General features: G+C 57.4%; 12 protein-coding genes across 12 annotated transcripts; 7 read left to right on the top strand and 5 right to left on the bottom strand.

The window, feature by feature from the left end:
* Positions 1–1,903: 1,903 nt before the first annotated feature.
* Positions 1,904–7,058, top strand: VTJ04DRAFT_3002 (uncharacterized protein; the record flags this gene model as incomplete). The annotated part of the gene is made up of 4 exons (XM_069360855.1): positions 1,904–1,925; positions 2,441–3,028; positions 3,112–3,269; positions 3,348–7,058. The coding sequence occupies 4 exons, from the start codon at positions 1,904–1,906 to the stop codon at positions 7,056–7,058; spliced, it is 4,479 nt and encodes a 1,492-aa protein (XP_069221523.1).
* Positions 7,059–7,130: 72 nt separating this feature from the next.
* On the top strand, positions 7,131–7,564 carry VTJ04DRAFT_3001 (uncharacterized protein; the record flags this gene model as incomplete). The annotated part of the gene is made up of 3 exons (XM_069360854.1): positions 7,131–7,312; positions 7,378–7,396; positions 7,439–7,564. The coding sequence occupies 3 exons, from the start codon at positions 7,131–7,133 to the stop codon at positions 7,562–7,564; spliced, it is 327 nt and encodes a 108-aa protein (XP_069221522.1).
* Positions 7,565–8,304: 740 nt separating this feature from the next.
* Positions 8,305–10,122, top strand: VTJ04DRAFT_3000 (uncharacterized protein; the record flags this gene model as incomplete). The annotated part of the gene is made up of 2 exons (XM_069360853.1): positions 8,305–9,128; positions 9,225–10,122. The coding sequence occupies 2 exons, from the start codon at positions 8,305–8,307 to the stop codon at positions 10,120–10,122; spliced, it is 1,722 nt and encodes a 573-aa protein (XP_069221521.1).
* A 767-nt stretch (positions 10,123–10,889) lies between these two features.
* Positions 10,890–12,005, top strand: VTJ04DRAFT_2999 (uncharacterized protein; the record flags this gene model as incomplete). Its single annotated transcript, XM_069360849.1, has 3 exons — positions 10,890–11,078; positions 11,160–11,491; positions 11,567–12,005. The coding sequence occupies 3 exons, from the start codon at positions 10,890–10,892 to the stop codon at positions 12,003–12,005; spliced, it is 960 nt and encodes a 319-aa protein (XP_069221520.1).
* An 868-nt stretch (positions 12,006–12,873) lies between these two features.
* Positions 12,874–16,932, top strand: VTJ04DRAFT_2998 (uncharacterized protein; the record flags this gene model as incomplete). The annotated part of the gene is made up of 2 exons (XM_069360848.1): positions 12,874–15,156; positions 15,232–16,932. 2 exons carry the CDS (start codon positions 12,874–12,876, stop codon positions 16,930–16,932), a joined length of 3,984 nt encoding a protein of 1,327 aa, XP_069221519.1.
* Positions 16,933–17,762: 830 nt separating this feature from the next.
* Positions 17,763–18,409, bottom strand: VTJ04DRAFT_2997 (uncharacterized protein; the record flags this gene model as incomplete). Its single annotated transcript, XM_069360847.1, has 4 exons — positions 17,763–17,988; positions 18,185–18,197; positions 18,294–18,324; positions 18,395–18,409. 4 exons carry the CDS (start codon positions 18,407–18,409, stop codon positions 17,763–17,765), a joined length of 285 nt encoding a protein of 94 aa, XP_069221518.1.
* Positions 18,410–18,997: 588 nt separating this feature from the next.
* On the bottom strand, positions 18,998–20,574 carry VTJ04DRAFT_2996 (uncharacterized protein; the record flags this gene model as incomplete). The annotated part of the gene is made up of 3 exons (XM_069360846.1): positions 18,998–19,616; positions 19,674–20,208; positions 20,280–20,574. 3 exons carry the CDS (start codon positions 20,572–20,574, stop codon positions 18,998–19,000), a joined length of 1,449 nt encoding a protein of 482 aa, XP_069221517.1.
* A 551-nt stretch (positions 20,575–21,125) lies between these two features.
* Positions 21,126–22,793, top strand: VTJ04DRAFT_2995 (uncharacterized protein; the record flags this gene model as incomplete). The annotated part of the gene is made up of 1 exon (XM_069360845.1): positions 21,126–22,793. The coding sequence occupies one exon, from the start codon at positions 21,126–21,128 to the stop codon at positions 22,791–22,793; it is 1,668 nt and encodes a 555-aa protein (XP_069221516.1).
* Positions 22,794–23,954: 1,161 nt separating this feature from the next.
* Positions 23,955–25,314, top strand: VTJ04DRAFT_2994 (uncharacterized protein; the record flags this gene model as incomplete). Its single annotated transcript, XM_069360844.1, has 3 exons — positions 23,955–25,020; positions 25,105–25,238; positions 25,297–25,314. 3 exons carry the CDS (start codon positions 23,955–23,957, stop codon positions 25,312–25,314), a joined length of 1,218 nt encoding a protein of 405 aa, XP_069221515.1.
* A 133-nt stretch (positions 25,315–25,447) lies between these two features.
* On the bottom strand, positions 25,448–25,937 carry VTJ04DRAFT_2993 (uncharacterized protein; the record flags this gene model as incomplete). Its single annotated transcript, XM_069360843.1, has 2 exons — positions 25,448–25,567; positions 25,641–25,937. 2 exons carry the CDS (start codon positions 25,935–25,937, stop codon positions 25,448–25,450), a joined length of 417 nt encoding a protein of 138 aa, XP_069221514.1.
* A 190-nt stretch (positions 25,938–26,127) lies between these two features.
* Positions 26,128–26,349, bottom strand: VTJ04DRAFT_2992 (uncharacterized protein; the record flags this gene model as incomplete). Its single annotated transcript, XM_069360842.1, has 1 exon — positions 26,128–26,349. One exon carries the CDS (start codon positions 26,347–26,349, stop codon positions 26,128–26,130), a length of 222 nt encoding a protein of 73 aa, XP_069221513.1.
* A 66-nt stretch (positions 26,350–26,415) lies between these two features.
* Positions 26,416–27,489, bottom strand: VTJ04DRAFT_2991 (60S ribosomal protein uL6; the record flags this gene model as incomplete). Its single annotated transcript, XM_069360841.1, has 4 exons — positions 26,416–26,466; positions 26,565–26,742; positions 26,833–27,136; positions 27,444–27,489. 4 exons carry the CDS (start codon positions 27,487–27,489, stop codon positions 26,416–26,418), a joined length of 579 nt encoding a protein of 192 aa, XP_069221512.1.
* Positions 27,490–27,839: the final 350 nt, after the last annotated feature.

Below are 27,839 nucleotides of genomic sequence, written 5' to 3'. Positions count from 1 at the left end.
AGCCCAGATGGAAGCCAGAGAGAAGCTGCTCGAACTATTGCCGACTCCGCCCTCCAGCAAATAGCGATGTGCTAGGCTGGAGAAGCTTCACAATGTCCCAAGAGGGCAATTGATTCATTTAATTCCCTCTGACCCTGGACGCTGGATCTGCCTCGGTGGACCACAGACTGCGCAAAAGACTGGCATCTGGGCCCCGCGCTACCTGAGGTGGAGGACTCGGCATCTTTGCCATCACAACAGCATGTTGCGTCTTGCGCCGAGAACAGCGAAACATTTGGATCAGAAACTGCTTCGGGTCGGGAGGGGAAATCTTGGCCGCCTTGATAGAGCGTTGTAAAGCATCCAAGCTAAGATCAGATGGCCCTCAAATACGAGGCATGTCCAAAACGGGCATTATTAACTATCGTGGACTTCTGCCGACACTTCTAGGTTATGCCGTCCCTCTGCTGCAGTTTCGAACTCCCCCCGCCGTCCATCACCAACAGGAGCTGTTGTGTTTCTGCCGTCTTGTCTCTCTCAGAGGCCGCCCTTTATCAAAAGGTTAAATTTCTTCCCCATCGCCCTGGCACGAGATTCACCCGACCGATTGGAACACCGCGGCCCGTTTTCCCCATCTCTCATCTCGCTGTCATCGGTACGTACCCACGCCCAAATCCCATCGATCCCCACGCCAGGGACCAGCATCCCGAGCGCTCGGCTGCCAGAAGCGGAAGTCGATCACAACCCCAGCGAAAAGGCACCTGGAAACAACGCGCCGACGGCACCTTGCGGGAGGACCTACTTAATCTCCAGGCCAGCACGTTATCAAGGTCGCTTCGGGTGGTCGCTTTGCTCTGCTTGCCGTGCTGTCTGTCAAAACCGCGCCAGTTGCCAGTTCGGTGGCCAACCTTGGGCTGAGCATCGATTCAGCGACACCGGCATTTATATACAAGGAAGGTGAGGATCTGGAACCCCAGACCGATAGGTACGAGGGGACGGTCTCGAACTCCCGGCTTCCATCGTAAAAAAACTCCGAGTGGAATTTTGTGCGCTCTGTTCGACCTCGGGAATCCGGCCAGTTGACCTTTGTGCGATCCATCACCGGGGGACCCCGACGCTTTCATCGACCGGAGGACCCGGCGCAGTATTTCGCTGACTCGACGTTGCGACTGACGTAGGTGGATCATCGCCAAAAGACCTCACCTAACTTCCATCACCGCCCGCTTGCCCTGTTCCTGGGTTTGTGAAGACGTACGTCACACACCTAGGTACCTACTTACCGACCGCCGGATCATCATTCATTGCCACCACGAGCTGAAGTCTCTCCCCCTTTCGGCCCCGGCCCCAGCAGCGCTTTCTCTGGTCTCCGACTCCGTGTGTCTCGGCCCTCGTCTTCGCGCACGTCAGCCAACAAGAACCAAGGACGAACGACCCGGTCCGGATGGAGCGGCAGCCGGCGTAACGACAGTGACAGACCAAGAAAAGACGGGGCGGTTCCAGGTTGCCGCATCGCTGCAGAGCGGATATCCCGGGCGGGGGACAAAGTCGGACAAGTCAGCAACAGCGGTCGAGCCATTTCGAAGCCAGCCCACACGCCGGCGGCGACAATTGCCTTGGCTTTGCTTGGCTTTGCTTGGCCTGGGGCGAGAAATCGACTTGAGAAAAACCCGGCCGCCGTTCGTTTTTGTTTTTTGTTGTTGTCTTTGAAAGGACAAAACCCAAACATCCAAAAATCGGGGTTTGGAACTGTGGAAGTTCTGATCCCTCTTCAGCTGTCCCTCTTGCCGTTCTGGTTTGCTGGCAACCGCCATCCCCCGCCGCCATCTGCTCACCGAACCCTAGCTGTTCTTGCCAAGCCCCCAGTCCGATCATCGAATTGTGTTGCTGGACGACCTGACGAGGAAGGAAACAAACCCCCGGCGTCATGGCCCGCCGCAGCAGTCGAGGTATGTGGCATTCCCTCGTATCGCCTGGCGCCGAGTGTCCGAGTGTCCGCAGATTCCAGAGCAAGAGCTATTCTCCGATGCCCAGCCCCAAAGGCACGCGCGTCCTGTCAGCAGCCAGAGATGGAAGTCACAGGACGGCCAGTCCAGGGCCACCTGCAACAAAGACAGACATCCGCAGCTGGTACATACATACATGTACCTTACTCATAACCACAGCGCCTCCCGTCGCTGCCCGGGTAATGAGTGCCTGCGGCTTGTTTTTTCCCCCTTCTTTTTTTCATCTCTTCCATCTCCCTTTTTTCCATTGCTCTATTTTTTTCGTCTTAATTTTTATCCCCCTTCTCCCCCTTCCCCTCTCTTGCTCACTTTTTTTTGCCCTTGCCAAGCCGGCGGGATCGGGCATCTGAGAAGGCGCTGCACACTAAACCGTTAGACCTCGCATTGACGAGCTGGCGCTGGGAACCCTGTCCAGTCGGAGGTCCAGTCTGCTAACAGAGTCGTCTCGCGTCATAAAGTCCTGTCATTTATAGCCAGCCTCTCGGCTTCTCACAGGGACTCATCAGCACAAAACCCTGCCCCGACATCCCCGACATCACCGCCTAAAGTAGACGCATCTGCACCTGCACCTGCAGCCGCCAACGCTGCCGCCGCCACACCCGCATCGGAAGTGACACCACCGCAACCTCAACCACAACCAGTGCAACCGCTTCCGCCGTCTTCGCAACCCGATCCAGAACAACCGCAACCACACTCTCCCAAATCGCTGCCGGACTCGGTCGACATCCCCTCACCTGGCGCCTCCCCCGCACACCCCGCGAGTGACGTGCCGTCGGCCGCCTCTTCCGCCACAACCCCCGACTACGACGAGGACGAGCATGTTGCTGAACTTCGCTCGCTGAACCATTCGTCGTCTCCGAGCCCCACGCGGTGGTCTCGCCGTCACAAGCGTCCGCTGTCCCTTGTTCAACCTTACCATCCGCCCGTCATGGCCATCAACGAGCAGACCCTTCCAGAGCTTCAGCCCATCTTCACCCTCCTGAACAGCCAGTCCAACAAGCTGTACCAGGAGGGCTACTTCCTGAAGCTGGACGATCAGGATATTCGTGCGTTTTTTTACCTCGTCCCCTCCCCGGGTGCAGTGATGTGCCTGGACTGTTTTCACCCTGCTGACGACATTATGACGTAGGCGGACACCCGAATCCTGACCGGACATGGACCGAGTGTTTCGCGCAGCTGGTGGGAACCGTTTTGTCTCTTTGGGATGCTGCCGAACTCGACGCCGCGGGCGAAGATGGCGAGGTCCTCCCCAAGTTCCTGAACCTGACGGATGCGTCCGTTAAGATGGTATAATACCGTCCCGTCGCCTTGGCTGTGCACCCTGATGCGGTGCCACACGGGAACTATATCGCTAACTCGTTGCAGATCGAGTCGTTGCCCACCAAGTCCAACGACGAACAGCCGCTGCAAAACATCCTGAGCATCAGCACTGCCGGCCGCAACCGCTACCTGCTCCACTTCAACTCGCATCACTCCCTGATCCAATGGACCTCGGCGATACGTCTGGCCATCTTCGAGCACTCGACGCTGCAGGAGGCCTACACCGGTGCGCTCGTTGCCGGCAAGGGCAAAACGCTGAACAGCATCAACATCATCATGGAGCGGGCTCGGCAACCCATCTCGGAGTGGGTCCGCGTCAGGTTCGGTGCCGGCGTCCCCTGGAAGCGGTGCTTCTGTGTCATTGAGCCCCCGAGCGAAAAGGAGTATCAAAAGGCCCAGAAGGAGTGGAAGAAGCGCAACCCCTATGACAGGTCGCACGGGCCCGTCCTCAAGGGCGAGATCAAGTTCTTCGACAGCAGGAAGGAGGCTGAGAAGAAAAAGAAGCATCAGCATCCCATCGCGACCATCACCGATGCCTACGCGGCCTACGCCATCTACCCGCAGGCCAAGGAGCTCATCGATTCGTCGACTCTCATCAAGATCGAGGGTGACATCACCATTCACACAGAGCCATCATCGTCGAGCGAAGGGTTCGTCTTCATTATGCCCGAGACTCATCCCGCCGTGTCGGGCTTCGAAATGATGCTCCGCTTCCTGTTTCCGACCTGGGACACGTTTGCCCTGTACGGCCGGCCCGGTCGCCTGGTTGCGAGCTCCCTCGATACGCGGTCTTTGATGTTTGGCATGCCCAAGCATAAGCGGCACTGGTACCTCGATGTCTTGGACGTGAGCGGGCTGGTCCTCACCGAAGGGAGCACTTCGTGGTCGGAGCGGGAGTGGAGGAAACGGATGAAGGAGTTGACGGGCCAACGAATGGCAACCATGGATGATGAGCCCGCCAGCACGGCTCAAAGCCGCAGCACAAGCCGCAACAGTAAGCGCCTGAGCTACGGAAACTCGGGTGCGCCGTCGCGGCCAAGGGTAGGTTTTGCCGATGACGCCGGTTCCATCCGGTCGTCTCGGTCCTTTACACGGTCAAGGCCGGGTGCTCGCGACGGCTCGGCGCCCCCGGACCCTAACAGGAGCCAACTGCCGCCGCCTATGGTGCCGGCGACGCAGAGGCACTCCCGTCATATTTCTGATCCACAGGACATGCAGGCCCCGTATCCCATGGACAACTCGCCGCCTTGGCAGCAACAACAGCCCCCCATGCGCAGCCAAACCGACCGCGTTAGGAATTACGCCAGCGATCTTGCGTCAACCCCCGAGAGAGTCAGCTCTGAGGACGGCAACCCAGTTAGAGGACCCATGACCAACGTGGACGAGTTCAGGAGAATGGACACCCCGGAACCGGTCCACCTACCGCCAGCCTTCGCCCACGGTGCCGGTTCACGCCCGCCGCAAAAGCCCGTTCCCTCGCCCGAGATGCGGAGAGCCACCATTCGTTTGTCAAATAGCACCTTGTCTCAAATCGCGGGGAGTCAGGGATTCAACCCGGATACCTTTGAGTTTGGCCCCGGACCCGGATACGGAAACCCGGCTCCGCCATATCCTGACCAGCGTGGTCTAGCGGTACAGACACAAACCAGCGCCAGCGCCTTGGGAATGAATGCTAATCTCTCTGGATCTCGTGAAGTTCTAATACCTCCGTCTTCTGATCCTGGCGCTGCTCGCGACGACGCTCCAGGAACCCCGCCACCGCCTCCTAGGGATCCCGCTCGGCTCCGGACCAAGCAGTCGTCAGACCAGCGTCCTCCTGGGAGTGCTGGAGACGACGGTCCTCCTCCCAGTGGTCAACGAACCCCTCCTCCCCCCGAACCGGAACATTGCCAACGCGAATGGCGCAGCCCATCCCCTCAGCAGAATCGCGAGCCCACTCCGAGACCAAGCCCTTCGATTGAATCGGACCGTATGACCCCTCCGGCATCGCCTTTGTTGCCCCCGACCGTTTTCGACTATGTCGAGAGAGGTGTAACCCCCAAGCGTGAGACCCCTCAACGTCTTCCTCCTAAGCCCAGAACCCCTCCTCGACTCGGTCCTCGCTACCGCGTGATCGATCAGCAGACGGCAGAGGCCATGCGTGAGGATAATGCTTCAGAGACGAGTACCCCTGATTATGCCAGCAGCAGCCGGCCATCGATCGACGATCCTCCAGTTCCGCAACGAGAGGAACGTCCCCGGTACGGCGTGCTCAAGACTGTTGGAGACACCAGCCTCAAGAAAGACCCCAAGGACCCCACCCTGGATTACGAGATTCCTGAGATCGACTTCGGCCGGACGTACAGCTATGCGGCACCACTCCTGGCGGGCGACAAGGACAAGGATAAAGGCGCCAACAAGCACGTGCGCCGCGCGTCTGGATTGCCGACCACCGGACGGAAGTCCCCTGGCCCAGCTGCTTCTCTCGGGCACAATCGCCAGCATTCGGATGACTTGGGACGCCGTACCGTGGCATGGCCTGGTCCTTCCTTCAAAACGCTGTCGACAGAGAATGTGGCTGCGCTCCAGCAAACACTCCAGGGTCGATCTACGCCCACTCCGCTGTACTCGCACCAGCGCATTCCGTCTTCGAATACGGTGGTTGGTCTCGGGGCCTCGCACTCGCGGCAGAACTCGACAGATTATCTTAGTGCCCCCCGGTATCATTCTCGGCAGAACTCGCAGGAACTGCTCGCCTCTGTCCCAGGGGTTGGCGGTACTGATCCCTACAAGCGGCCTGGCAGCCGCGGGCTGCCGCACTCGCGGAATAATTCAGTCGATCTCCTCTCAACCATCCGCCCGGTGGGAATCCCTGCTACCACTCCCCACTCGGCTGGCGAGATCTCGATGCATCTGTCTGCGCGCGAGCAGGAGCATGTCGCCCGAGTGACGGGAACGCCGTTGATCGCGCTCGCCTCCAGCAACAAGCCGTCGCCAACGCAATCTGGGCTCGTCGGGGCGATCGAGTCGAGGGAGCGTGAGCGCGCGCAGATGAAGCAGGGTCTCAGCACCCAGACCGTCGCGCAGGCCATCGATCAGCGGCAGCGCGAGATGAACATGCAAGCTCAGCGCGCCGCCCAGGAACAGTACGCCTTGCAGCAGGCCCAATTTGCCACGGCTCAACAGCTGGTCGGTATGCGGCCGCAGACTCCGGGCGGCTTGGGCGGCATGACACCTCCGGTCATGGCTGGCGGTGCTCCGTCTATCATGTACGGCTCGCAGCCGCCCCGTCCACAGACGCCCGGCGCCATGAGCAGGATGATGTCACCGCCTCTCTTGAACGATGCGCCTGCCGCTTCTTACGCCCCATCAGTGAACCCGGGCCGTATGAGTCCTGGCCGCTTCCCGCAACAGCAACAACAACAACAGCACCCGTATCCTCCCGCAGCTTCGTACGGCAGCGGCCGCCAAAGTCCCGGCCCGGGATGGGCGCTGAGTGGGAGCTTACCGCATCGTCCTGCACCAGGCGGTCTGGGGACGTCTCCAAGCATGGGCATGGGCATGGGAATGGGCGTCGGGCATAGCATGCCAATGGGATTCCCCGGAAACATGCAAGGCCACGCGGTGCCCAAGTCTGCCACGCAACCGGGAGGGTTGGGACAGCAGTACCCTGTTTCTACTCCTTCTCCCGCGTCCGCTGCTGCTGCAGGTGCTGTGCCGCCCGGCGGGCCGGTGAGGGCGGCGGGGGTGCCGTTCTTTCAGGGCAAGGGGTTCTAGAGGGACGATTGGCTTGTCGCTGATGATGGTTGGGGAGGGCAGCTGAGAAGGGGGAAGGGGGTGGAGATGTCGATGTGGGTGGTGGACGGGGGGAGGGGTGAAGAAGAAGAAGAAGGGGCTGCATGGGTTTCTCCTGGTTTGCGGGTGGGTTTGCCTGGGGAGAGCAATAGAGATATGGGTGGGGTGCAGGAGGAGGATGAGGATGACGTGCCGCTAGAGAAGCTTTTTACTACTCGTGGGAGGAGGAATGGGTGGTGAGGATAAGAATGGATTGGCTGGTCTGGTATTGATTTGGTTATGTTCTTGGCTTTTGTGTTAGTCTTGTGGTTTGGAAAGAAGTACTTTTGACGGTTACAAGGTGGTTGGGGCAGGAGGGATAGGTAGAAGAGGAGGAGGGAGGTCTTGGGGTTGGGTATTGTTATAGGTATTGTTCTTTTATTGGCTTGGTTTGCATTGGTTTAGTAACACGAAAGAAGAGACAGGAGAACAAGATAGCATTTTGTTAGGTTAGGATAGGGGGTTTCCTTTGTTTTTTTTTCTTTTCCTTCTTCTTTCTCGCTGTTATTTTAGCTAAGGGCATTGGACTAAGTCTGGGTTTCTTGGGGTGGATGTTTCCTTGGGAGGGGGATTACTAAGACTTGGGACTTGGGATGACTTGATGATGGGATAAGAGGTTCGGCTAGGAGGAGGGTTTCTGTCAGGTTTGGAGGAAAAGGGGGTAGGTTAGACACATTCCTTAGATGGCTTTGGTTAGAATTAAGTGCTCGCTGTTAGTGTTACCTATTACTCGTACATCAATTCCAGGGTTGGCATTTCCATTCGCTCCTTGAAGAAGTCAGCTTATAAAACTTTTTGTCTCGAATCGAGGTGACTTTATGGCTGTCGGCGTGCAAATGGTTTTTATTTCCTTCCTTTTTTGATCAAAGTTGTGGTCCCAACGGGAGTCCCTCCCGTGTCTTGGTGGAGTGGCAGAAGCTGAAAGGCCCGATGCAGCGCCGTTTCAACGCTCCGGGTCCTCTGCTAAGTAAGTGGACCCAACGCCTAACCCAGCACAGCCTTGTTCCGTCCGACGGGGACGGAAGCTCCGATACCTGCTGAACGACAGGACCACCAGGACACTGGACCTCTTATCAGCTCTTCGCTGGGCTGAGCGTCCATCCCATCTCATCCCACACAACCATCGCCCAAAATCTTTTCGAATGTCGTCCGCCAGCGCCACCAAGGTGTCGCGCGCGCCGCCGCTGGAATGACAAGACTTGCTCCTCGGTTGCTAGCAAAAGCACCATCGCCGCCGTTCCTCTTCTCGGGCCTGTTGTCACATGCCTCCAGCTCTTCTCCGTTGCGCCGCTTGTCGCAGGTAGTCGCTGGTCCTCTCCGGACTCTACATGCCGCCCCCGTCGCCGACATCGCAACAACGACATCTGTCCGTCGCTTGTTGATCCTAACACGGCCGCGACCGCTTCCTCTACAGCCATGTAGACGACCACGACAGGCTCTTCTTCCATGGCTCTCCGGCCAAGCCGGTTTGCCGCTAATATCGTTCCCGTTGTTGAAGGGCCAGCAGCAGCAGGCCCGCACCATCAGCCTGGCATCCTTCCTCCGACGGCCAGACACCTCCGAAGAACGACACCAACACCCACCACCACCACCATCACCACCGCCTTCTGCCGAACCCGCGCAGCCAACCCCTCCACAACAACAACAACCCCCGTCGTCCGCCCAACCGTCGCCGTCCTCGCCTTCGAACCCGCCGCTGGACGACCAAGGCCGTCTCGACGGCTCCGTGTTCGCGCACCTCCCCTTCCGCTTCGACACGGGCGTGGCGCTCTTCGCGAAACGCACCCCGCGCCCGTTCCCGCCGCCGTTCCTGTCGCCGCCGTCGGGCTCGTTCAGCGACCCGCTCAGCACGCACGATCGCAGCCGGGATAGGAGGAGAAACAGAGCCTATGTGGGCGGACAGCTGATCCAGGGGCTGACGAATGGTGATGATGCCGTGTTTGCGAGCGGGTGGTTTATCGGGGCGAATGACGGGGTTGGGGCGTGGAGTACGAGGGAGAGGGGGCATGCTGGGTGAGTAGATCCTAGATCCTAAAGTTGTTGGGTTGTGTGGGTTGGGGAGTATTGCTGACTGACGTGGTTGGTTTTTTTTTTTTTTTTGGTTTTTAGGTTGTGGGCACGGTTAATATTGCATTTTTGGGCGACGTCCATTTTTGAAGATGCTGCCAGGCAGGGGGAGGCGCTACTCCCTGATCCGCTGGCACATCTTCAGCGGGCGTATGAGTTGACCATCGAAGCCACCAGCCCGCCGAACGACTGGCAGGGCACAACCACGGCCGCGGGAGCGCAGCTGTTTTACCGGCGGGTTCCGGTGCCGACGACGTCGTCGATGACGACGACGACGAGCGACAGCGAAAACCGGACCGATAATGCTGACCCAGCAGCAGCGGCAACCACCACAACAACAACCAACCCCTCCACCACCACCCGCCTCGAACCCCTCCTCTACGTCACCAACCTCGGCGACTCGCAAATCATGGTCATCCGCCCGTCGACGCGCGAGCTGGTGTACAAATCGAAGGAGCAATGGCACTGGTTCGACTGCCCGCGGCAGCTGGGGACCAACAGCCCGGACACCCCCCGCGGGAACGCGGTGGTGGACGAGGTGCCGATCCGCGAGGGGGACGTGGTCCTGGCCATGTCGGACGGGGTGATTGATAACCTGTGGGCGCACGAGATTGTGGCCAAGGTTGTGGAGGCGATGGAGCGGTGGGAGAAGGGGGAGGTTCCGGGGAGGGCGGGGGAGGTGTTGAGGTTGGAGGAGGAGGAGGAAAGTATAAAAGATGGGGATGGGAGTGAAAGTAGTAAGAATGGGATGATGGAGTTTGTGGCGGATGAGGTGATGGAGGCGGCGAGGGTGGTGGCGGTGGATCCGTTCGCCGAGAGCCCGTTTATGGAGCATGCGATTGAGGAAGGGTTGGCGAGCGGGGGAGGGAAGCTGGATGATATTAGTGTTGTGGCGGCGATTTGTAGGAGGAATGGGAATGCGAAGAAGCACTGGCCGTAGGACGGCTGGGCGGAGGTGGTTGGGAGGCGTGGGTTTGGTTTGGGGGTGATCTACCTCTCTACCAGTCTTTTCACGAAGAATGATGGTTTGGGTGGTGAAGGGGTGCGGGTTGATTTGAAAGGCTGTTTGCTGTCCTGTTTTTGACTACTAGGTACTCTACTTGGGAACATGGGCATCATGGTCCGGCGGGCGTTGGGTGGTTGGGTATACGGAGTATATAGACGGGGTTGGAGTTGGTGTTGAGTAAGGTCCTTGGACCAGGGGTGTGTTTTTTCTGGGTTGAGAATAATTCAGCGTTTTATCTGCGAGTACCTATTTCTTACTAGCTATTTTTATTTTGCCGGTATCCAGTCTCCCTCTTCTCCAACTTGTAACTTGAAAACCAGGAACAGGATCGGGTTCGGAACCCGGAAGTTGGTGGGGCGTGATGGAAGGCCGGGCTTGGCCTGCAGCCGGGACGCCGACGGAGGATTGCCTTGGTGGGTCCCGGCCGTGGCATCCTGGTCGCTGGAACACTGGAACATCTGCTCGAAGTCTGGAAATTTTTTGGAAGCTCAGCTCACTTCACTTTGAAAATTCATGAGAACATGACGATTGATTTCATCGAATTGAACTGACTGAACCAAAACACCACACAACACACCAGCCACATCTCCAATACCCACCTCAATTCGTCTTCCTTTTCTTTTCAATTCTTTTCAATTTTCATTTCTCGAATCTAATCCTGCCTCGAATCGGCCTTCCCCGGCCACCGCCCTCTCATCACCATGGGCAAACGCGCCAAACAGTACAAGAAGCTCATGCGGAACTTCCAGCAGCTGGGGTTCCGCGAGCCATACCAGCTGCTCATCACGAGCGATGTTGTTCTAGACACCATCAAGCTTGACCTGGTCGCCCTGTTCCAAAAGACCCTGTCCACCAAGAACGTCAAGCCCATGATTACGCAGTGCTCTATCGTGAGTTTTCACCATTCCGTGTCACCATGACCATCGTTGTTTCAGAAAGAAGAAAAAAAATATTGACACAGTCCAAAACAGAGACAACTCTACGCCAAGAATAACCCACCAAACAAGGACCCGGCCATCGTGGCCGCCATCGACCGCGCAAAGACGTTTGAGCGCCGGCGGTGCGGCCACCTGATGGACCAGGACGCGCTGCCCGAGCGGGAGTGCGTCATGTCGTGCGTCGACCCTAAGGGCCGGGGGGAGAACAAGTTTCGATACATTGTCGTGACGCTCGACGAGTACCTCCGCGACAAGCTGCGGTCCGTGGTGCCCACGCCCCTGATGTACGTCAGGCGGAGTGTCATGATTTTGGAGCCCATGTCGGAGATGTCGGAGAGGGTGATGTTGAGGGAGGAGAAGGCTAAGTATGTCCATATCTCTTATTAGTTATTAGTGTTGTATTGGTGTGTGTGTGTGTGTGCTGACGGTGATAACCACAGATTCCTCGATGGCATCATCCGCCGCGGGCAAAAGCGGAAGCGAGACGACGACGATGAGTCTTCAGATGACGAAGGCCATGGTGACGGGAAAGACCACCAAGAGAAAAAGGAGGAGGAGGAGACGAAAGAAGAGGAGAAGCCAAAGAAGAAAAAGAAGCGCTATGGCCCGAAAGGACCCAACCCGCTGTCGGTCAAGAAACCGAAGAAGAAACCGCAGCCCGAACAGCAGAAGAAACCCAAGAAGCCGGCACCGCCGCCGCCGCCGTCCTCGACGGACGGAGAAGGGCCCAAGAAGCCCAAGAGGAAGAGGAGAAAGAAGGGTGGGGTTAAGAAGGAGGGTGAGGCAGCAGCAACAGGTGGTGGTGGTGATGGTACGAGTGGAGGGAGTGGTGAGCAGTCTGGAGGAGGGAAGGGGGAGGGTGCCGGGGGCGAGGAGTGAGGTTGGAGAGGACACGAGATGGAGTGGGGAGGAGAGAAGAGGTATGGTTCGCGAGATACCTAATCATGGACAAATTAATGTATGAATGCTGTTGGCGTTCCCTTGTCTATTGGGCTCAGGGAAGTCTATTCAGTCTAGGCGACAAGTGCCAGACTGCATACCTATATGATATCTGTATGTGACCAACTATACCTACTGTCAATCTTAAAGGAGGCATGTCTGAGGTGCTTGCTGGCCCGATCAGCCTCACTTGACGGTCGGCCGTTGCAGGTGTCAACCCCCACCACAACCTAGAATAGATGGGCCCGATCTTGAGAGGAGTGGGGGCTGTACTCAGTCCAACATGCTTCTCCGTATTTCGGGTGCCAAGCAACACAAGGACATGTCAAAGACAGCAGGAGAGAAGGATGTGGTTTGGTGATTCATGTCCTCCTCTATTTTTGTTCTCTTTGTTCAGACGGTATGCGGTGGTCATGAGATGCTGTCAGCATTCCATCCTTCGATCCCCAACGTTCAAGGGCCTGAAGGTCAAGCCCCTGTCACTGGTGTGTCCCGCCAATCAGTGGCCTGTGGGTGGCCCCCCCAAACCACTGTCTCGGAGTGGGAGGCACCCCAAACCAACCCCTCCACAACAGGCAATCCGACATCAGCCATCCATCCGCCATTCTCCTTTCGTTTGGGGATTCACCAGGCCGTCAGGGGGTTTCTCTCCTCTGAAACAAACCACCGCCTGCACCCACTACCTCTCACCGCCCTAGGCGCCCTTTCACACGCTTCGCAACTCTTTCTCTCACCACCACTGCGCCGTTTAGTCAGATCCATCAGCCCGCCGTCGCAACGTCCGTCAACTACCCCCCCAACAACAGCCATGCCGAGTGCGGACGGCGCCTCGGCTGGCTGCGGCCCGACGAATGCGAATGCGGCCAAGAAGGAGGAGGATACCTCAATTACAACAACAACTACTTCTACTACAATGACGGCAGCCTCTGCACCTGCTGACTCCGTGACCGTCGAGTACGACGACTTCGGTCTTCCTATACGCAAATACCAAGCCCCGCCTCCGGACGAGCCGTCGGGCACCGCTGACACTGCTGACACCAACAAGGCTGGGACGGACGAGGAGAAGAGGAACAAAGACATAGGGGCGGAGACGGCGGTGGATGGACAACCACAACAGCAGCAGGTCGAGACACCGGCTGCTAAACAGAAAAAGGACACGGACACCAAACAACCCCGCCAGGCCACCGTCTCTTCCGACTCCGACAGCGACGGGGACTTTCAAGATGCGCCCTCCCGCAACAGCACCGAGACGCTCCATGCGCCGCGGGAACCTACATCGGTACCCCAAGGCCAGCAGCCTACGGCCGTGGCTGTAACCGTGACCGAGCCTGTTTCCGCTGTGAAACCCGCAGATGCGATACCAGACACTGCCCGTGCCCAGCCGAACGCGGCATCGACGACAAAGCAGTCTTCCGAGGGTGCCCAGCCTGCCCCAACAGACGAGAAGCAGCAACACCGAACCGTAGACCAGGCCGTGGCGGAATCCAAGACGGTTCCTGAATTCCAGCGCCACAAACGCGACATTAGCAATGCCAGCGTCGGACTGGGCGGCGCCGTCTCCGAGTACTCGCATCAGCAGCTCACCACGGAGCCAAAGGACGACAAGAAGAAGGGCGACGCCGGCGACGATGACGACGACGGAGGGTGGCAGGACATGCCCGCCTACGCGCCCTACGATATCTACGACGACAACAACAAGCTGATAGCCAGGGAGTACCACGAAGACGAGAATGACAGTTACGGCTATTCGGGACTAGGGGGCGCGGGCAAGGGGTACACCAAGATCCTGCTGGACGACGACGCCGAATCTGTCACGAGCTTGGACGAACACACCCAGTACCTCTTCAAAGAAGCCGGCGGCGGCACCAGCACGAGCATTGTGGACGACGAGCAGCGCGACGCCGTAAGCCAGCTGCAAGCCACCAAGGAGCTGCTCACCGAGGGCCAGCGCATCGCCTACGTCGGTCTGACGCGCCTCGAGCTCTCGTCCATGATCAAGGAAGCCGAGTCCATCGAGGCGACCCCCAAAACGAAAAAGCACGTCACCATGGCCGCCGAGAACATGAAGATGTGGGCCCAGAAGATGATGATCCGCCTCTACACCCACATGGACATCAGCCCCGCCGAGCAGGTCATGATCGAGCAGCTCGATTCGCACGGCGTCGTGCCCAAGGACTTGACGCCCGTCCTCATGGCCAACGCGCGCGTCAAGAACCCCATGGCTGAAGAGGAAAAAGAAAAGGACAAGCGAACCTCCACCTCGTCCACCCGGCCCGCCTCGGTCGTCTCCAGCCGGTCGGCAGAACAACCCGCCGAGCCGCCGCCGCCGTACTCTGCCGAGGGCGACTCGGAACTCAACGCGCCCGTGCGCACGCCCTCGCAGATGCCGACAACGCAAAAGATCGACATCGACATCCGCTGGACCGTCCTGTGCGACCTGTTCCTGGTGCTCATCGCCGACTCCATCTACGACGCGCGCTCCCGGCTGCTGCTGGAAAAGGTGGCGGCCGACCTGGGCATCTCGTGGCTCGACATTTGCCGGTTCGAAAAGAAGGTGACGGACGCGCTCGAGATGCAGGCCAGCGCCGACCGCGAGAACTGGAACGAGGAGGAGCACATGGAGAACCGTCGCAAGATGGCGCTCAAGAGGCGGTACATGATGATGGGCCTCGCCACGGTCGGCGGCGGGTTGGTGATTGGTCTGTCGGCGGGCCTGTTGGCGCCGGTCATTGGCATGGGGTTGGCGGCTGGGTTTACGACCATTGGCATCGGTGGCACGAGCGGGTTCCTTGCGGGTGCCGGTGGTGCGGCGATTATTACCTCAACGGCGGCCACGTCGGGGAGCATTATCGGCGGACGGGCCGCGAATCGCAGGACGGGCGCCGTCAGGACGTTTGAGTACCGCCCGCTGCACAACAATAAAAGGGTGAACTTGATTGTGACGGTGTCGGGGTGGATGACGGGCAAGGTGGATGATGTGAGGCTGCCGTTCAGCACGGTGGATCCTGTCATGGGAGATATCTACTCGGTGCTGTGGGAGCCGGAGATGTTGACGAGCATGGGTGATACTATTAACATTCTTGCCACTGAGGTGAGTTTTTTTAACAAGTTAAGAGCTAAATACTCGTGAGAGGAGTCTTCTGACCATAGTATTTATTATCTCCAGGCCCTCACCCAAGGCCTCCAGCAAGTCCTCGGCAACACCATCCTCGTCGCCCTCATGGCGGCCCTCCAAGTCCCCGTCGTCCTAACCAAGCTGGCCTACCTCATCGACAACCCCTGGGCCGTGTCGCTCGACCGCGCCACCATGGCCGGGCTCATCCTGGCCGACTCGCTCATCGACCGCAACCTCGGCACCCGCCCCGTTACCCTCGTCGGCTACTCGCTCGGCAGCCGCGTCATTTTCTCGTGCCTGCAGGAGCTGGCCAAGAAGGGCGCCTACGGCCTGGTGCAGAATGTGTACCTGTTCGGCAGCCCGGTGGTGGTGAAAAAGGACGAATACCTCCGCGCGCGCACCGTCGTCGCGGGAAGGTTCGTCAACGGGTACAACCGCAACGACTGGATCCTGGGCTACCTGTTCCGGCTGACGAGCGGCGGCATCCGGCGCGTCGCGGGCCTCGCGCCGGTCGAGTGCGTGCCCGGGATCGAAAACATGGACGTCTCGGCGCTGGTGGACGGGCACATGGCTTATCGTCAAGCCATTCCGCGGCTGATGCGCGAGTGCGGGTGGCTGGTGGAGAGCGACGAGTTTGTCGAGATTGAGGACCCGGACCCGGATAACCACCGCGAGCGGCAGCGGGAGCTGATCAACGAGCTTGAAGAGGCGAGGAAGGAGGCGGAGAAGGAGCAGGCGAAGCAGGCGGGTAAAGGGGGGGCGTTTGCGTTTTTTAGGAGGAAGAAGAACTTGCAGAAGCAGGAGTGGGAGATTTATGAGGATTCGAAGGGTGGTAATAGCGCTAGTGCTGGGGGGAAGACGGAGGATAAGGACGGGAATAATCACGGAGTCTTGTTTGATGTGGACGCGATTCGCGCCGAAATTGCCAAGGAAAGGGAGAAGCAGAAAAAGAGCGGGAAGAACAGCGAGGAGGAGGAGATATTGCAGGTCAGGGAGATTAAGAGCACCCTGCCCCCGATCAAGCTGGAGTTGAGATCCTCCTCGGGGAATCATAACAGCAACAACAACAACAACGCCAACGCCAACAAGAACGGCAGCGACCCGGCACGAGGAAGAGGCGACTCCCTCACGCGGACATCGTCGTCGTTTGAACCTTACGACCCTTCCCCGTCATCGAATCCGTCCCGGCCGATCTTCTCCGGCCTCGACGACCCCATCACCGGATCGAGCAGGAGCAGGAGCAAGAGCCCTTACCTTGCGTATGGCGGGGGGTATGGTGACGGGGCGGATGATGACGGGGTGCAGATGACGTTTGTTGATGACGGGGCGGAGGGGTTGTATGGTGGGAGTGGTGGGAGTAAGGAGAAGGGGAGGGGACAGATGAGTTTTGGGTATGACGACGATGATGGGGATCTGGGGACGGGATTGGGCTTGGGTTCGGGGTCGTCGAAGTTGGGAGGAGGGTATGGAAGCAGTGGGTATGGTGGTGGTGGTGGTGGGTATGGGTATGGGTATGATGACAAACCTTCCTCCGTGTCTACGGCGGGGATTGGTACGGCGGCGGGGGAGAAGACGACGACACAAACGTCTACGACCACCACCACAACCACAACAACAGGGTCAGGGTCGGGAGTTGCTGGCAATGGTGCTCCAACTGCGGCACCAGGGCTGGCAAAGAACCCCTGGCTGGACGACTACGATGATGACGAGGAGTTTGGGAAGGAGAAGGAGATTCAGATGACGTTTGCGTAAGTTGGATGGGATCAATCTGTCCATCCATCGATGGGTGGGTGGATGGATGGATTACGCTGAATTTTCCTTATGACTTTTTTTCTTGGGATTTTGGGAGGGAGGGGAAGGTGGGCTTTTTATTTGGCGCGTCAGGTCTGGTTTTGTTTGTTTGCCTGGTTAATTATGGTGTGTGGATAAGCATGAGGGGGGTAATTAATTGCTTTGTCATGTCGTGGGTTCATGGGAGGAGGGAGGTTCATGGTTGGGTTGGTGGGTGTGGATGATATGAGAAAAGGGGTTGAGAGGTCCATGGATGATGCGGTTACCACCTTGATGGAAGAGCAGGAGGGAATACCTACCTACCTGGTACCTTTGTGCATGGACAGACGGGTCTCAAAGCGGTGAATTGTTGGGCGGATTTACGAGTAGACCGGTGGTTTAAACAACTGGATTAAAGTAGATGCAGATATCTACAATGATTATCAAGGCATGTAGTTTTCTCATGAATATGAACGGACGGGAGTGGGTAATAATAGATATGCCAGTCTCTCATGATGGACTTGTAGTCGTACGTAACTACACACAGGAGAAAGAAAGAGAGAGAAAGAAAGACAGAGGCAGCATATATCATGGCATCAATCAGTCCATCCCTTCAGTATCAAGTTCAGCAGATAAGTCAAGTCAACAATCCAACGTGACAAACGTCTAACTCAAAGTCCAATCCAGTATAAGGTAGAGTCCAGTATATTAGCGAATCAACAACTCAACCCCCGATTATTTAACCGCCCAAGCCAAATAAACTCCACGCCCAGCCAGACCAGACTTGATAACCTAAGAGGGTGACATACAAATCAACGCCGAATCTCAAACCCTCCACCCTCCTCCTCCGGAACCACCTCCCGCTCCTCCTTCTCCAGCTTACACACGTGCGCGTGCCGCGGCCCGTTGTCAATGTGTTTCAGAAACGTCTTGATGGCGTCCTCCTCGCCCTGCGCCTCGCCCTCGACCTTGCCGTTGTCGGTGTTGCGGACCCAGCCGGTGATGTTGAGCTCGGTGGCGCGTTTTTGGGTAAAGTACCTTTTTGTTACTCTTTAGTAAAGCAGCTCACGGAGCAGGAGCTTATGGCGGGTTTGCAGTTGTTTTGTGGGTTATTGATTGAGATATGACGTAAGATGGGAAGGACCCGGAACGGGGTAGATGGATTGTTTGGATTTGGGGTTGAGTTTGTTTGTCTGTCTGTTGAGAGGGGTGTTGAATCAGGAAGGGGACATACCGGAATCCAACTCCTGTTTAGTACAACACATTTAAGCAGACATCGTGAGTTAGTTTCATAACATAGCGGGTTCCGGGGGGTGAGTGAAGCTTTTAAGAGTCCAACTCACCCTGCACGGTGCCATGAACACGGAAGTATACCTGATGTTAAGTGACGAGTTAGTTTCCAGTTCAAAGGCACAGTAGGTATTAATGTTGAAGCATGTCATACCCTCTTCAGCGCCATTTTGACAGCCCTTGTTGAGGTGAAATGAAGGGACTGGTCACCTTGGTTTCCTTTGAACAGGGTTTTGGTGAACTAGGTTTAAGTTAAAGTTTTGGCAAACTGAGCAGCTGGGAGTTGTTGGAGATGAATGGTTGATGGCGGCGGGGTGATGTTGAGTCTTCTCGAAGCTGGTCGACTTATACCGCGATGGAGGGGCGCCGATAAGATAAGGAGCTTCAGGACAGTACATACATCAGTACTTCAGATCTCACAAAGAACCGTCACATTCACATTGAGACAGATTCCCTACTAGGTAATTGAAGACAGACTAGGAGAACCTCAGCCATTGCATATGATGCATTCATCTACCACTCAAGTTTGTACATACAACCAACCAGCCCACCCCCATCAACCAACGACCAGACAGACACTCAACCCAGCCAGTCTAGGTGTGATTCCAGGTTCCCATCCATACCTATGTGTTCCCAAAAACACATTCCACATCTTCAATGCAAAAAGAAAGAGGAAACAAAACATCCACCTGGAAAACGTACAACCCTACCCGAGTAAAAAAACCCAAATTAAAACAACCCTCTACGTAAACTCCCCTCACTTCGCCCCCTCAAAACTATACTGCAACCACCCTCCCAACGCCCTCAAGCTCTCCCAGCGCACATTCTCGTCCGCCTCGCCCATCAGCTCCATAATCCGCGTCTTCAACCCCAGCTTCTCCAGCTGCGCCCTCTTCTCGGGCACCTCCCTCACCAAACACCCGATATCGTTACACGCGATCGCCAGCACCGCCTTGTCGTTGTCCCACGGCTTCTTCATAATCTCGGCCAGCTTGCGCACCAGCTCGCCGTTTTCGTAGTCCAGAATCTTGCGCGCGTTCTCGGCCCAAAACACCTCGCTCTTGTGCGGCGGCGACCAGCGCAGGTGGCCCGAGTTGACCTCGCCGACGTACTCGTCAAAGGTGGTCTTGGTGCGCGTGTACTCGTCCACCAGCTCGCGCAGCTTGTCCATGTCCTCGCGCAGGTCCGGGTCGGCGAACTGGCGCGACTGGAGGTTGGAGAGGAGGGCGGGCAGGCGGGCGAGCACGGCGGTGGGGAGGAGGGTGTTTTGGTTGTTGACGAGGAGGTTCAGGAGGGTGGAGACGAGGAGGCGGGTGGTCTTTTCCTTGGGGGAGATGCGGAGGAGTTGGGTGTAGAGGAGGACGATGTCGTATTCGCTGTGGATGGATAGGTTAGTTGGCGTCTCTTTTTCGAAACAAGAGGAGACGGCTTACTCGTTCAAGTCATCCCCAATCTCGGCCGCCTCAAAGCTCAACTGCCACATCACCAACAGCACGCGATACAGCAGCTGCAAACCCACCCCGCCGCCAATCGACCCCTCAAACCCGCTCCTGGACGACGAGCCCGTAGCCCTACTCCACAAGCTGGCCGAGGCGTCCTTATTCCCCACGCCGGCGGCCGCGCGCAGGATCTCCACCAGCGGCGTCACCGTCTCGCTCCGCTGCTTCCAGAACTGCCGGCGCGTGGTGCGGCTGTAGAGCAAGGACGAGCATGCCTGGACGCCAATGTCCTGCAGACCCGAGTCCGAGTTTTTGATGAGCGACGACAGGTAGGTGAAAATGACGGGCAGGGCACGGTTGACGGTGTCGGGGGATTCGTCGCGCGACCCGGACAGCAGGCTGACCAGCACGGTCGAGGTCAGCAGGGGGATGGCGGCGTCCGGGCTCGGGGATTGGGCGAGGAGAGGCAGGAATTGGCGATAGGGATCGGAGGAGGAGGTGACGATGTTTCTGGAGAGTTCGGGGACGGCTGGTGGGAGGCGAAGGTGGGAGTTAGAAGTGCGCTGCCCGTGTCAATGGTTGAGAGTAGACCAAACGTACTGTTGAGCAGGTCGCTCAGAAGGACGAGCAGGTACTGGACGACATCCTGACGCTTGGCGGCAGACTCGAGGACGCTTTGGGTGCCCGGCTCGCCGATGAAGAGAAGGCGGTAGGCGTCAATGTCTTGCTCGACGGTTTGTTTCCGGGCGTCCTTCTTGACCTTGTCGACGGCGCGGATGCGGGCGAGCTGGTCTTCGGTTAAAGTGCCGGCGCGCACGGCGCCATCCCAGGGAATCGGCCGCTGGCGGATGTTGTTTTGCAGCGATGCCAGGTATGTCGGCGGATCCAGCGACATGGTGATGGTTTACTGGCAAAGTGGTGCTGTCGATGCCCGGGCGTGAGGTAAATGGCTCGTGGTTGACAGCTGCATCGACATGAGACTGGTGTTCCAGGTTGTTGGAGCGCAGTCTGGGTCCCTTCTGGGTCCGATCTACCTGACCTCAGCACGCAAGGTCCCCACTGGGCGGTGGACGAGAGACAGCAAGAAGGTTACGTAACCGCAGGCGGGGAGCTCGAATGTCTTGGCAGAAGAGCGGGATGCGGAAGACCCCGCAATCAATCACACGTTGGGAGACACAGCCCGGGCGTCCCAAGAGCAAAGATAACTTCAGGATTGGAAGTTGGGGGCTTGGGATTGCAGTACTTAATTAGTGCATGCCTTCCTTACTAGTATCGTACCTACTTAAGGTACCTCCTCATACACTAAGTGGCTGAGGTACCTATAAGTAGGCAAGATCGACTTCCACCTCAGGTTGGGAGTCCGGTGCTTTCCCTTTTCCATCAGCTGGATTCCGCTCCAATTGCGGACAAGTTCCCTGGCGATCATCTTTGCATCAAACCGCCACCATGAGCCTTATGAAACTTCCGAACGAAACTCTGCTTGACATCTGCAACCACTTCACCGTGGACCTGGTGTATCCTGAGCTTGAGGAGACGCAAATAAAATCCTTGTTCCCAGACAAGAACGACACCTCTCCTCCTTCCGAGGGTGAAGTTAAATATATAACTCGCCAATGCTTCGAGGATGAACAGACGTGGCACGAGGCGCACACCACCCTGTCTGCCCTGGCCCGCACCAACCGTCGGCTCCACGACATTGCCAACCCATTCCTGTATCGGACCATCCGCATCAAGGACCTTCGTGTGCTATACTCCCTCATCAACACTCTGCTCGAAGCGCCTCGCTTGGCCAAGTTGGTCAGGCATGTCTCCATCGTGAAGGTTTTGGCAAGATGGCTTGGGGACCCGGATGCCCACAACCCGGGGGATTTGGCGGCGCTCGATGAGCTTATGGAATCTCTAGACCACAAGCTCGACGACGACCCGGACTGTGTCGATGCCACCCATACCACATACCACCGCATCGCGAAGCTGTTTCCAGAGTTGGATATGCGTATCCGCCAGGCTTGCGAGAAGTACTACACCAGCTGGATCGAGGCGGTCCCTGCAACCCTTGACGAAGAAATCGAATCTTTTTTCCAGGACGAGTTTGTGGAAACAGCCTGCGCCCTCTTGCTGCTCCTTACGCCTGAGGTTCGCACTCTCCACTCGGGTCTGCCTCAGGGCAAGGAGCACCTGTTTCTGAGGTCGATCTTGGCGCGCCGTATGGAACAACGTGCCTTGCCACAGCTGGAAGAGCTGGCTCTGGGCTCAGAGGACCTAGGTGTAGATCGCATGGCTGACGACCCTGCGCTCCCGGAAGCAATGCTTCATGATATCTTGCTTGATCGCAGGCTCAGACATGTCAAGTTCCGATGGCCCATCCTGCTGTCGCCCAATCCCTGGACGGATATGTGGGCACAAGTTGAGACTCTGCACGCGGAGTGGGCATATACCTCGGGAGCCTGGTGGTATTCGATGTGCAAGGGGGCTCGACCGCCGCTGAAGGATCTCAAAATCACAAAGGCACCATGTTTCGAGGAGGAGGCGTCAGACCAGAACGACCCAGGACTGAATGATGCTCTGGCATTTTGTACCGGCACACTGCAGAGACTGCACCTCGACATGGCAAATTGCTGTACGGATTTTGCCTGGCTCCATCTCGGACCGCAAGGACGGCTCGCCTGTCTTGTATCCATGGAGTTGCTCACCCAACTTTGTATCCCACCCAGGCTTCTCTTCTCGTCGATGAGTGATATGAGGAGCACCAACATCTGCGACAGGCTGCCGCCAAACCTGCAATGTCTAATGTTGGATCAAACCTCCGACGTCTGTTTTTACTATGATCCCTGGTCGCCAAGCGAGTTCGACGTATGGCTGACGTTAAATGGACAAAGACGCTCATGGCTGGAAGAACGGGCCCTATACGACCTCGCCCTGGAAAGCCCGGATAAACTTCCATATCTGCAAGAGGTTATGCTCGCCCGAAGAGTTATTTGTTGGAACGTGTTCACAGACGAAGCGGCGACGTTCTTTGAGCGTGTTCCAGGGGCGTGGTGGACGCCAACGCATTGGTTTATAAAGGGGCTGGTTTTCCCACGGAAACTCCAGCAGAATACATACGAGTATGAGTAAATCCGGCTGCTTGGAAGGACATGTATCAGATCAGCTGATACAACATCGAGACTCATATCGTAATGACGCAATGATTACCGTCTGTATGTAAGTACGCCAAGAAAAAGAATGACCGGGGGTTCGATAAGATAAGATGGCGGTGGGCGCCAAGCAGCGGTGGGCAAGGCGGCCGTTGTCCCGCAGCTTGTTTTTTGAGCTTTCCCAAGCTTGCTGACGGATGCCCACTCTGCCAACTCAGCAACTCAGAGCCATGACTCCATTCTCTGCTAGGGAGCCATGCAACAAGGGACTCAAGGGACAACGGAGAAACCAAGAGCTGGGGTTCGACGTTGAATTTCAGGAACCGGGCGAATCAAAGCATGAAGTAAGAGGTTCCGCAGGCTCAGGGGCAAAAAGGCGGAAAAGCGAGAGGTTGGGCACACGAAGGAGTTGACGAGGAGGTTGGGAACACCAGAAAAACACGAACGGGAACCCGACATTCCAAACCAAGCTTCTCTCTCTGACTGACACCCAGCCATCCGAAATACTGGGTTACAATAAATCCCGCCTTGAAGAATCCCCGCCCACCTTTGCATTTCCTTTCCTTCTGCTTCCAAGTCGATGGCCGTCCTGCTGCTGCGTTTCTGCATGCTTCCGCCTGCAAACGAGCCGCCGATTTCGTCACTTTTTATTCTCATGTTTTGATGAGATCGTCATTCATTTGTCAACACCACATCACAGCTTGGGCTGAGTGAGAAGTGGGACGACATCGCAACAGCCCCGCGACCACTTTCATTCCAGTCGAACATCAAAACCGACCGAACTGAACACACATTCCTCGGGTCGGTCTGCCCTCCGAGTCAGTTTCAGGGATTCGCAATCTCGACAAACATCAGACGGAACAAGCCAAACCAGCAAAGCGGCTGAGCAACCACCCCACTGAGACCAGTCGCATTCAATAGCGCTTGACGCCACACCCCAACACCAGACTCACTCTAGCAACCCCGACTCGACCGGCACCTCTCACCGGCCCCGTCCCGCCCGTCGCGGCCCCGGGACTCCGGTCGCCGGCGCTCCGGTCTCCACCACCTCCGTCCGGGCTCCGGGTTTCCTCAACCACTGCTAAACTCTCATCTTCACAACACATCCATTTCCCACCTGTTTTCCGCATCACCTCCCAAAATGGTGTCCCAACAACCAATATTGCGGACCTCCCTGTCCGCCCTTCTCCTCGCCACCATCGCCCTCGCTGTCCCCTACCCGCGCAACCTGCACAATGACATGATCTCGGCCGGCTACGGCTACCTCCTCCCGCGCGGCGGCGCCTGCCACCAGTTCTGCGGCCACAACGACATGTACTGCTGCGAAGAGGGCACCCAGTGCTACACCTCCAACGGCATCGCCGGCTGCTCCGCCTACGCCGGCGGCGGCTGGGTCTGGTACACCACCACTTGGACCGTCACCAAAACCTTCACCCGCACGTACAACTCCTGGATCCCCGCCGCCACCGGCCAGAACGACGCCAATTGCGTCCCGCCCGAGGGGTCCGGCCAGATCGCCTGCGGCAAAATCTGCTGCGCCAGCTGGCAGTACTGCGCCTACGAGGGCCAGTGCATGGCCAACGAGCCCGGCCCGGTGCCCCTCCCCGAACCCACCCCGACCACCTACACCTCGGACGGCGTGGTGATTACCACCCAGTTCAACCCGCCCTGGCGCGTCACCAGCAGCAGCAGCGACGGCGGCGGGGAGCCCACCGTCACGGAAACCGAGCCGGCCGCGACCGAGACCATCGGCGTCGTCGTCCCCGGCGGCGAAGGTGAAGAACAAGGCGGCGGCGGGCTCAGCGGCGGCGCCATCGCGGGCATCGTCATCGGCACCATCGCCGGCGTTGCCCTCTTGCTGCTCATCTGCGCGTGCTGCGTCGTCCGCGGGCTGTGGCACGGGGCCATGGCCATCTTTGGACTCGGCAAGAAGAAGGGAGGAGGCGGCAGCAGCGACAGCTCGTCGATCCACTCGCGGCGGGACACGCACACTTCGTGGTACGGCGGGCGGCCGTCGTCGGCGGGGGCGCGCAAGGAGAAAAGCACGGGCAAGAAGCTGCTCGGGCTGGGCGCGCTGTTTGGCACGCTGGCGCTGCTGCTGGGGTTGAAGCAGGATAAGGACAAGAAGAAGAGGGCTGGGGGCGTGCCGGTGAAGTCGAGGAGTGATGTGAGCAGCAGCTACTTTTCGGATTCGTATACCGGGACGAGTGGGTTTTCCCCTCCTTTTTTTTTATTTCCCTTCCTCCTCCCATCAACCCATCTCAGTTACTGACGGATATTCCCCTTTCTAGGCTCCCGCAGCAGCAGAACCCGCCGCTCCCGCACCACGTCCCGCTCGCGGCACTCGCGGCACAGCCGCACGCCCAGCCGCGTGACGCGGACGACGCACACCCACACGCACTCGCGCGTGTCGCGCGGGCCGTCGGTGAGGTCGAACCGCTCGCCTAGGCCGTTAGATTGATGCTGACGACGTCGGCGGATAGCCCGGACGACGTCCCTAGTTGATCGAGACAACAAACAAACGGGCCCGAGAACCCAACTAACCATTAGGAGATCTCCCCCTCCAAACCTGGGAGCATAAGCCGGTTCTACCTTTACCAACCCGCCCGTGGATAGGTATCAAGGTATTGGGCTTTAATCTTTCTCCCCCCACCAGTACATGCCTGAAATCTTTTTGATTTCTTTCCGCTTCTGCTGTATATTCATATTCCTTCGTCTCTGCTTCCTACTTTTCCCTTTTCTTTCATCTATCTGCTTTAAACGGCGTCATGGCGTTCCGGTTGGTTAGACAGACAGACATCTTATCATCCATCAAACAACTACTTACCACAGCGGGGCGGGGTAGGCAGGTGTTGGGAAACGGGGGAGGGAGGAGGAGGATATGAAGGGAAATCATGATGATCATGATCATGTTGATGGTTATGATGATGACGATGAGGAATGGGCGACGAATTGACGATGATGAATGAACGGGATCATGAAGTGAGATGAGATGATGAACAGCAGGAGGGCATGATAGATATGTACAGCTCGATGGCGGGGTGGCGTTGTGACGGCGGTGGGGTTTGTGATCGTTAAATAAATATTTTTGAGAGCAATCCATCCATCCAGATCTTCTCATCATGAGCTCGTGCTTCTCATGTGAAACAAGTCCATTCGTAGTCAGTCAGCCATGAGATGGTTTTTTTTTGTGTGTGTTTTGAGCCTCATTGACTGAGAGGTGATATTTTGAGATGTCACAGCAACCCATATCAACCCCTCAACCACATTACTCCCATCCGTCCCAGGTCAAACCGGGACAACCTGATAGATCCCTAGGACCCTAACCGAAGCCCCGAGCCGCCGAGTTCAACCGTGGAAGAGCCGCACGCAGGAGGAGCCGGACGGAAACCTGGAGGTATCATTGGCATGCGAGACCAACACCAGTGGTGGTTCGAAAAGGATGCCCATTTTTGCGGTAGCGCGCATTTTTCCCCGCCACACGACACAAAATGCAAATGCCCATGACCCCCGTGCCACTCCGGTTTGAGACCCATAAAGCACAAAGAAACCCCCAATGGCCGACGCTCGCCTGCCCTAAAGTTGCCTTTCTGCCGTTTCCATCACTCCTCAACCACGTTGCCCTTCTCCGAAACGTAGATACCGTCCAAGAACTGTTGTTTGTGGTCAAGCGTTAGTAACACCGTCTCTCGCCATGCCCGTACGCGGCTCGGTTTTTCCGGGGGTGTGGGTGGGTGTGGTGACGACGAACCTTCCGGATATCCTTGTTCCGCACCTTGCAGCTCTGCTGAATGTCGGCGGCGCTCTGGGAGACGGCCTCGATCGAGTTGCCGAACAGGATAAGCTCGTCCTTCTGGGCCTTGGAGATCTCGACCTCGACGCCGGGCTGCATGGTGACGTTCCGGACCTTCTTCTCGCCGATGAAGTTCCTGCACAAGACACAACCCCGCGTCAGCATCTCCCATCCGTCTTTTCACTCCCCCCATAATCTCGTTCATCGGGTCCGGGACACCACATACCGGATCTCAACCTCCCAGAGCCCAGTCTCCTTGTTCTTCTCGATGTTGACGTTGATGGGGAAGTGGGCATAGACGTAGCGCATCTTGTACTTGAAGCCCTTGGTGACACCGATGATCATGTTGTTGATGATGGTCCGGACGGTGCGGAGGGCGGCGACGTTCTTGCGGGAACCATGGTGGATCTCGAGGCCGATGACGTTCTTCTTGAGGACCGAGAAGTTGACGGCGATGTGGCTGAGGTCCTTGACAAGCTTGCCACGGGGACCCTCGACCGTCACGATGCGCGACTTGGTCGAGACCTTGACTGTTGTAGAGCAAAACCGGGGTTAGTCCTTCGTTGTTGGAACCATCATGACCGAGATGTTGCCCATTGCCAGAAGTCCCCAAATCGTCACAGCCAGCTCCTCCCAACATGTCCTCGATCGCCAATTCGCAATTGCTGTCGTCCTTGTCGTCTCAGTGCCGTAAATCAAAAAATCAAAATGTGTTGGGGGTTGCTGGTCGGGTCGGGTCGTGATGTCGTCGAACAAGTCTCGCCGTCGTCCATTTCCTTTCCTTCCCCTCCACCTGCAGCAGGCACAATAACAGAATCAAATCTCATGATAACGTACCGTTCTCGGGGACCACGATGGTCTCCTCACTGTGGATGTAGCGCATCTTTGCGTCGGTATCTGGAGGAGTGAGGAGGGGGTGGGTGTTGTCGTCGAGGAGAGCAGCAGAGGTAGGCGGAGTGATCGATCTCCAGGCCTTGGAAAAAACGTCGATTTTGCGGCGCGGATTAATTCGACTTGTGTGCGCCGAAGATGCCAAGAACAGAAAGACTTTGGGTTCCCGCTCGCTTTAGGGCAGGACGACGCCGTGATTCGTGGTTGGCCGAAAAGGGCAGAGGCTGGGGCGGATGTGGGGCTTTCACTGGCATACCCCTAACCCTTACGGAGCACCAGCTGCAAAATCTCGAGGGTTGGGGGAGAGCCATCTCTCGATCAGGGTTATCAGGGTTGGCACCC

Source organism: Mycothermus thermophilus (genome assembly GCF_041956435.1).
Source record: "Mycothermus thermophilus strain CBS 625.91 unplaced genomic scaffold VTJ04scaffold_2, whole genome shotgun sequence".
Taxonomy (NCBI): domain Eukaryota; kingdom Fungi; phylum Ascomycota; class Sordariomycetes; order Sordariales; family Chaetomiaceae; genus Mycothermus; species Mycothermus thermophilus.
Note: the sequence above shows the minus strand (reverse complement) of the source record. Positions and strands in the feature narration are given on the sequence as shown.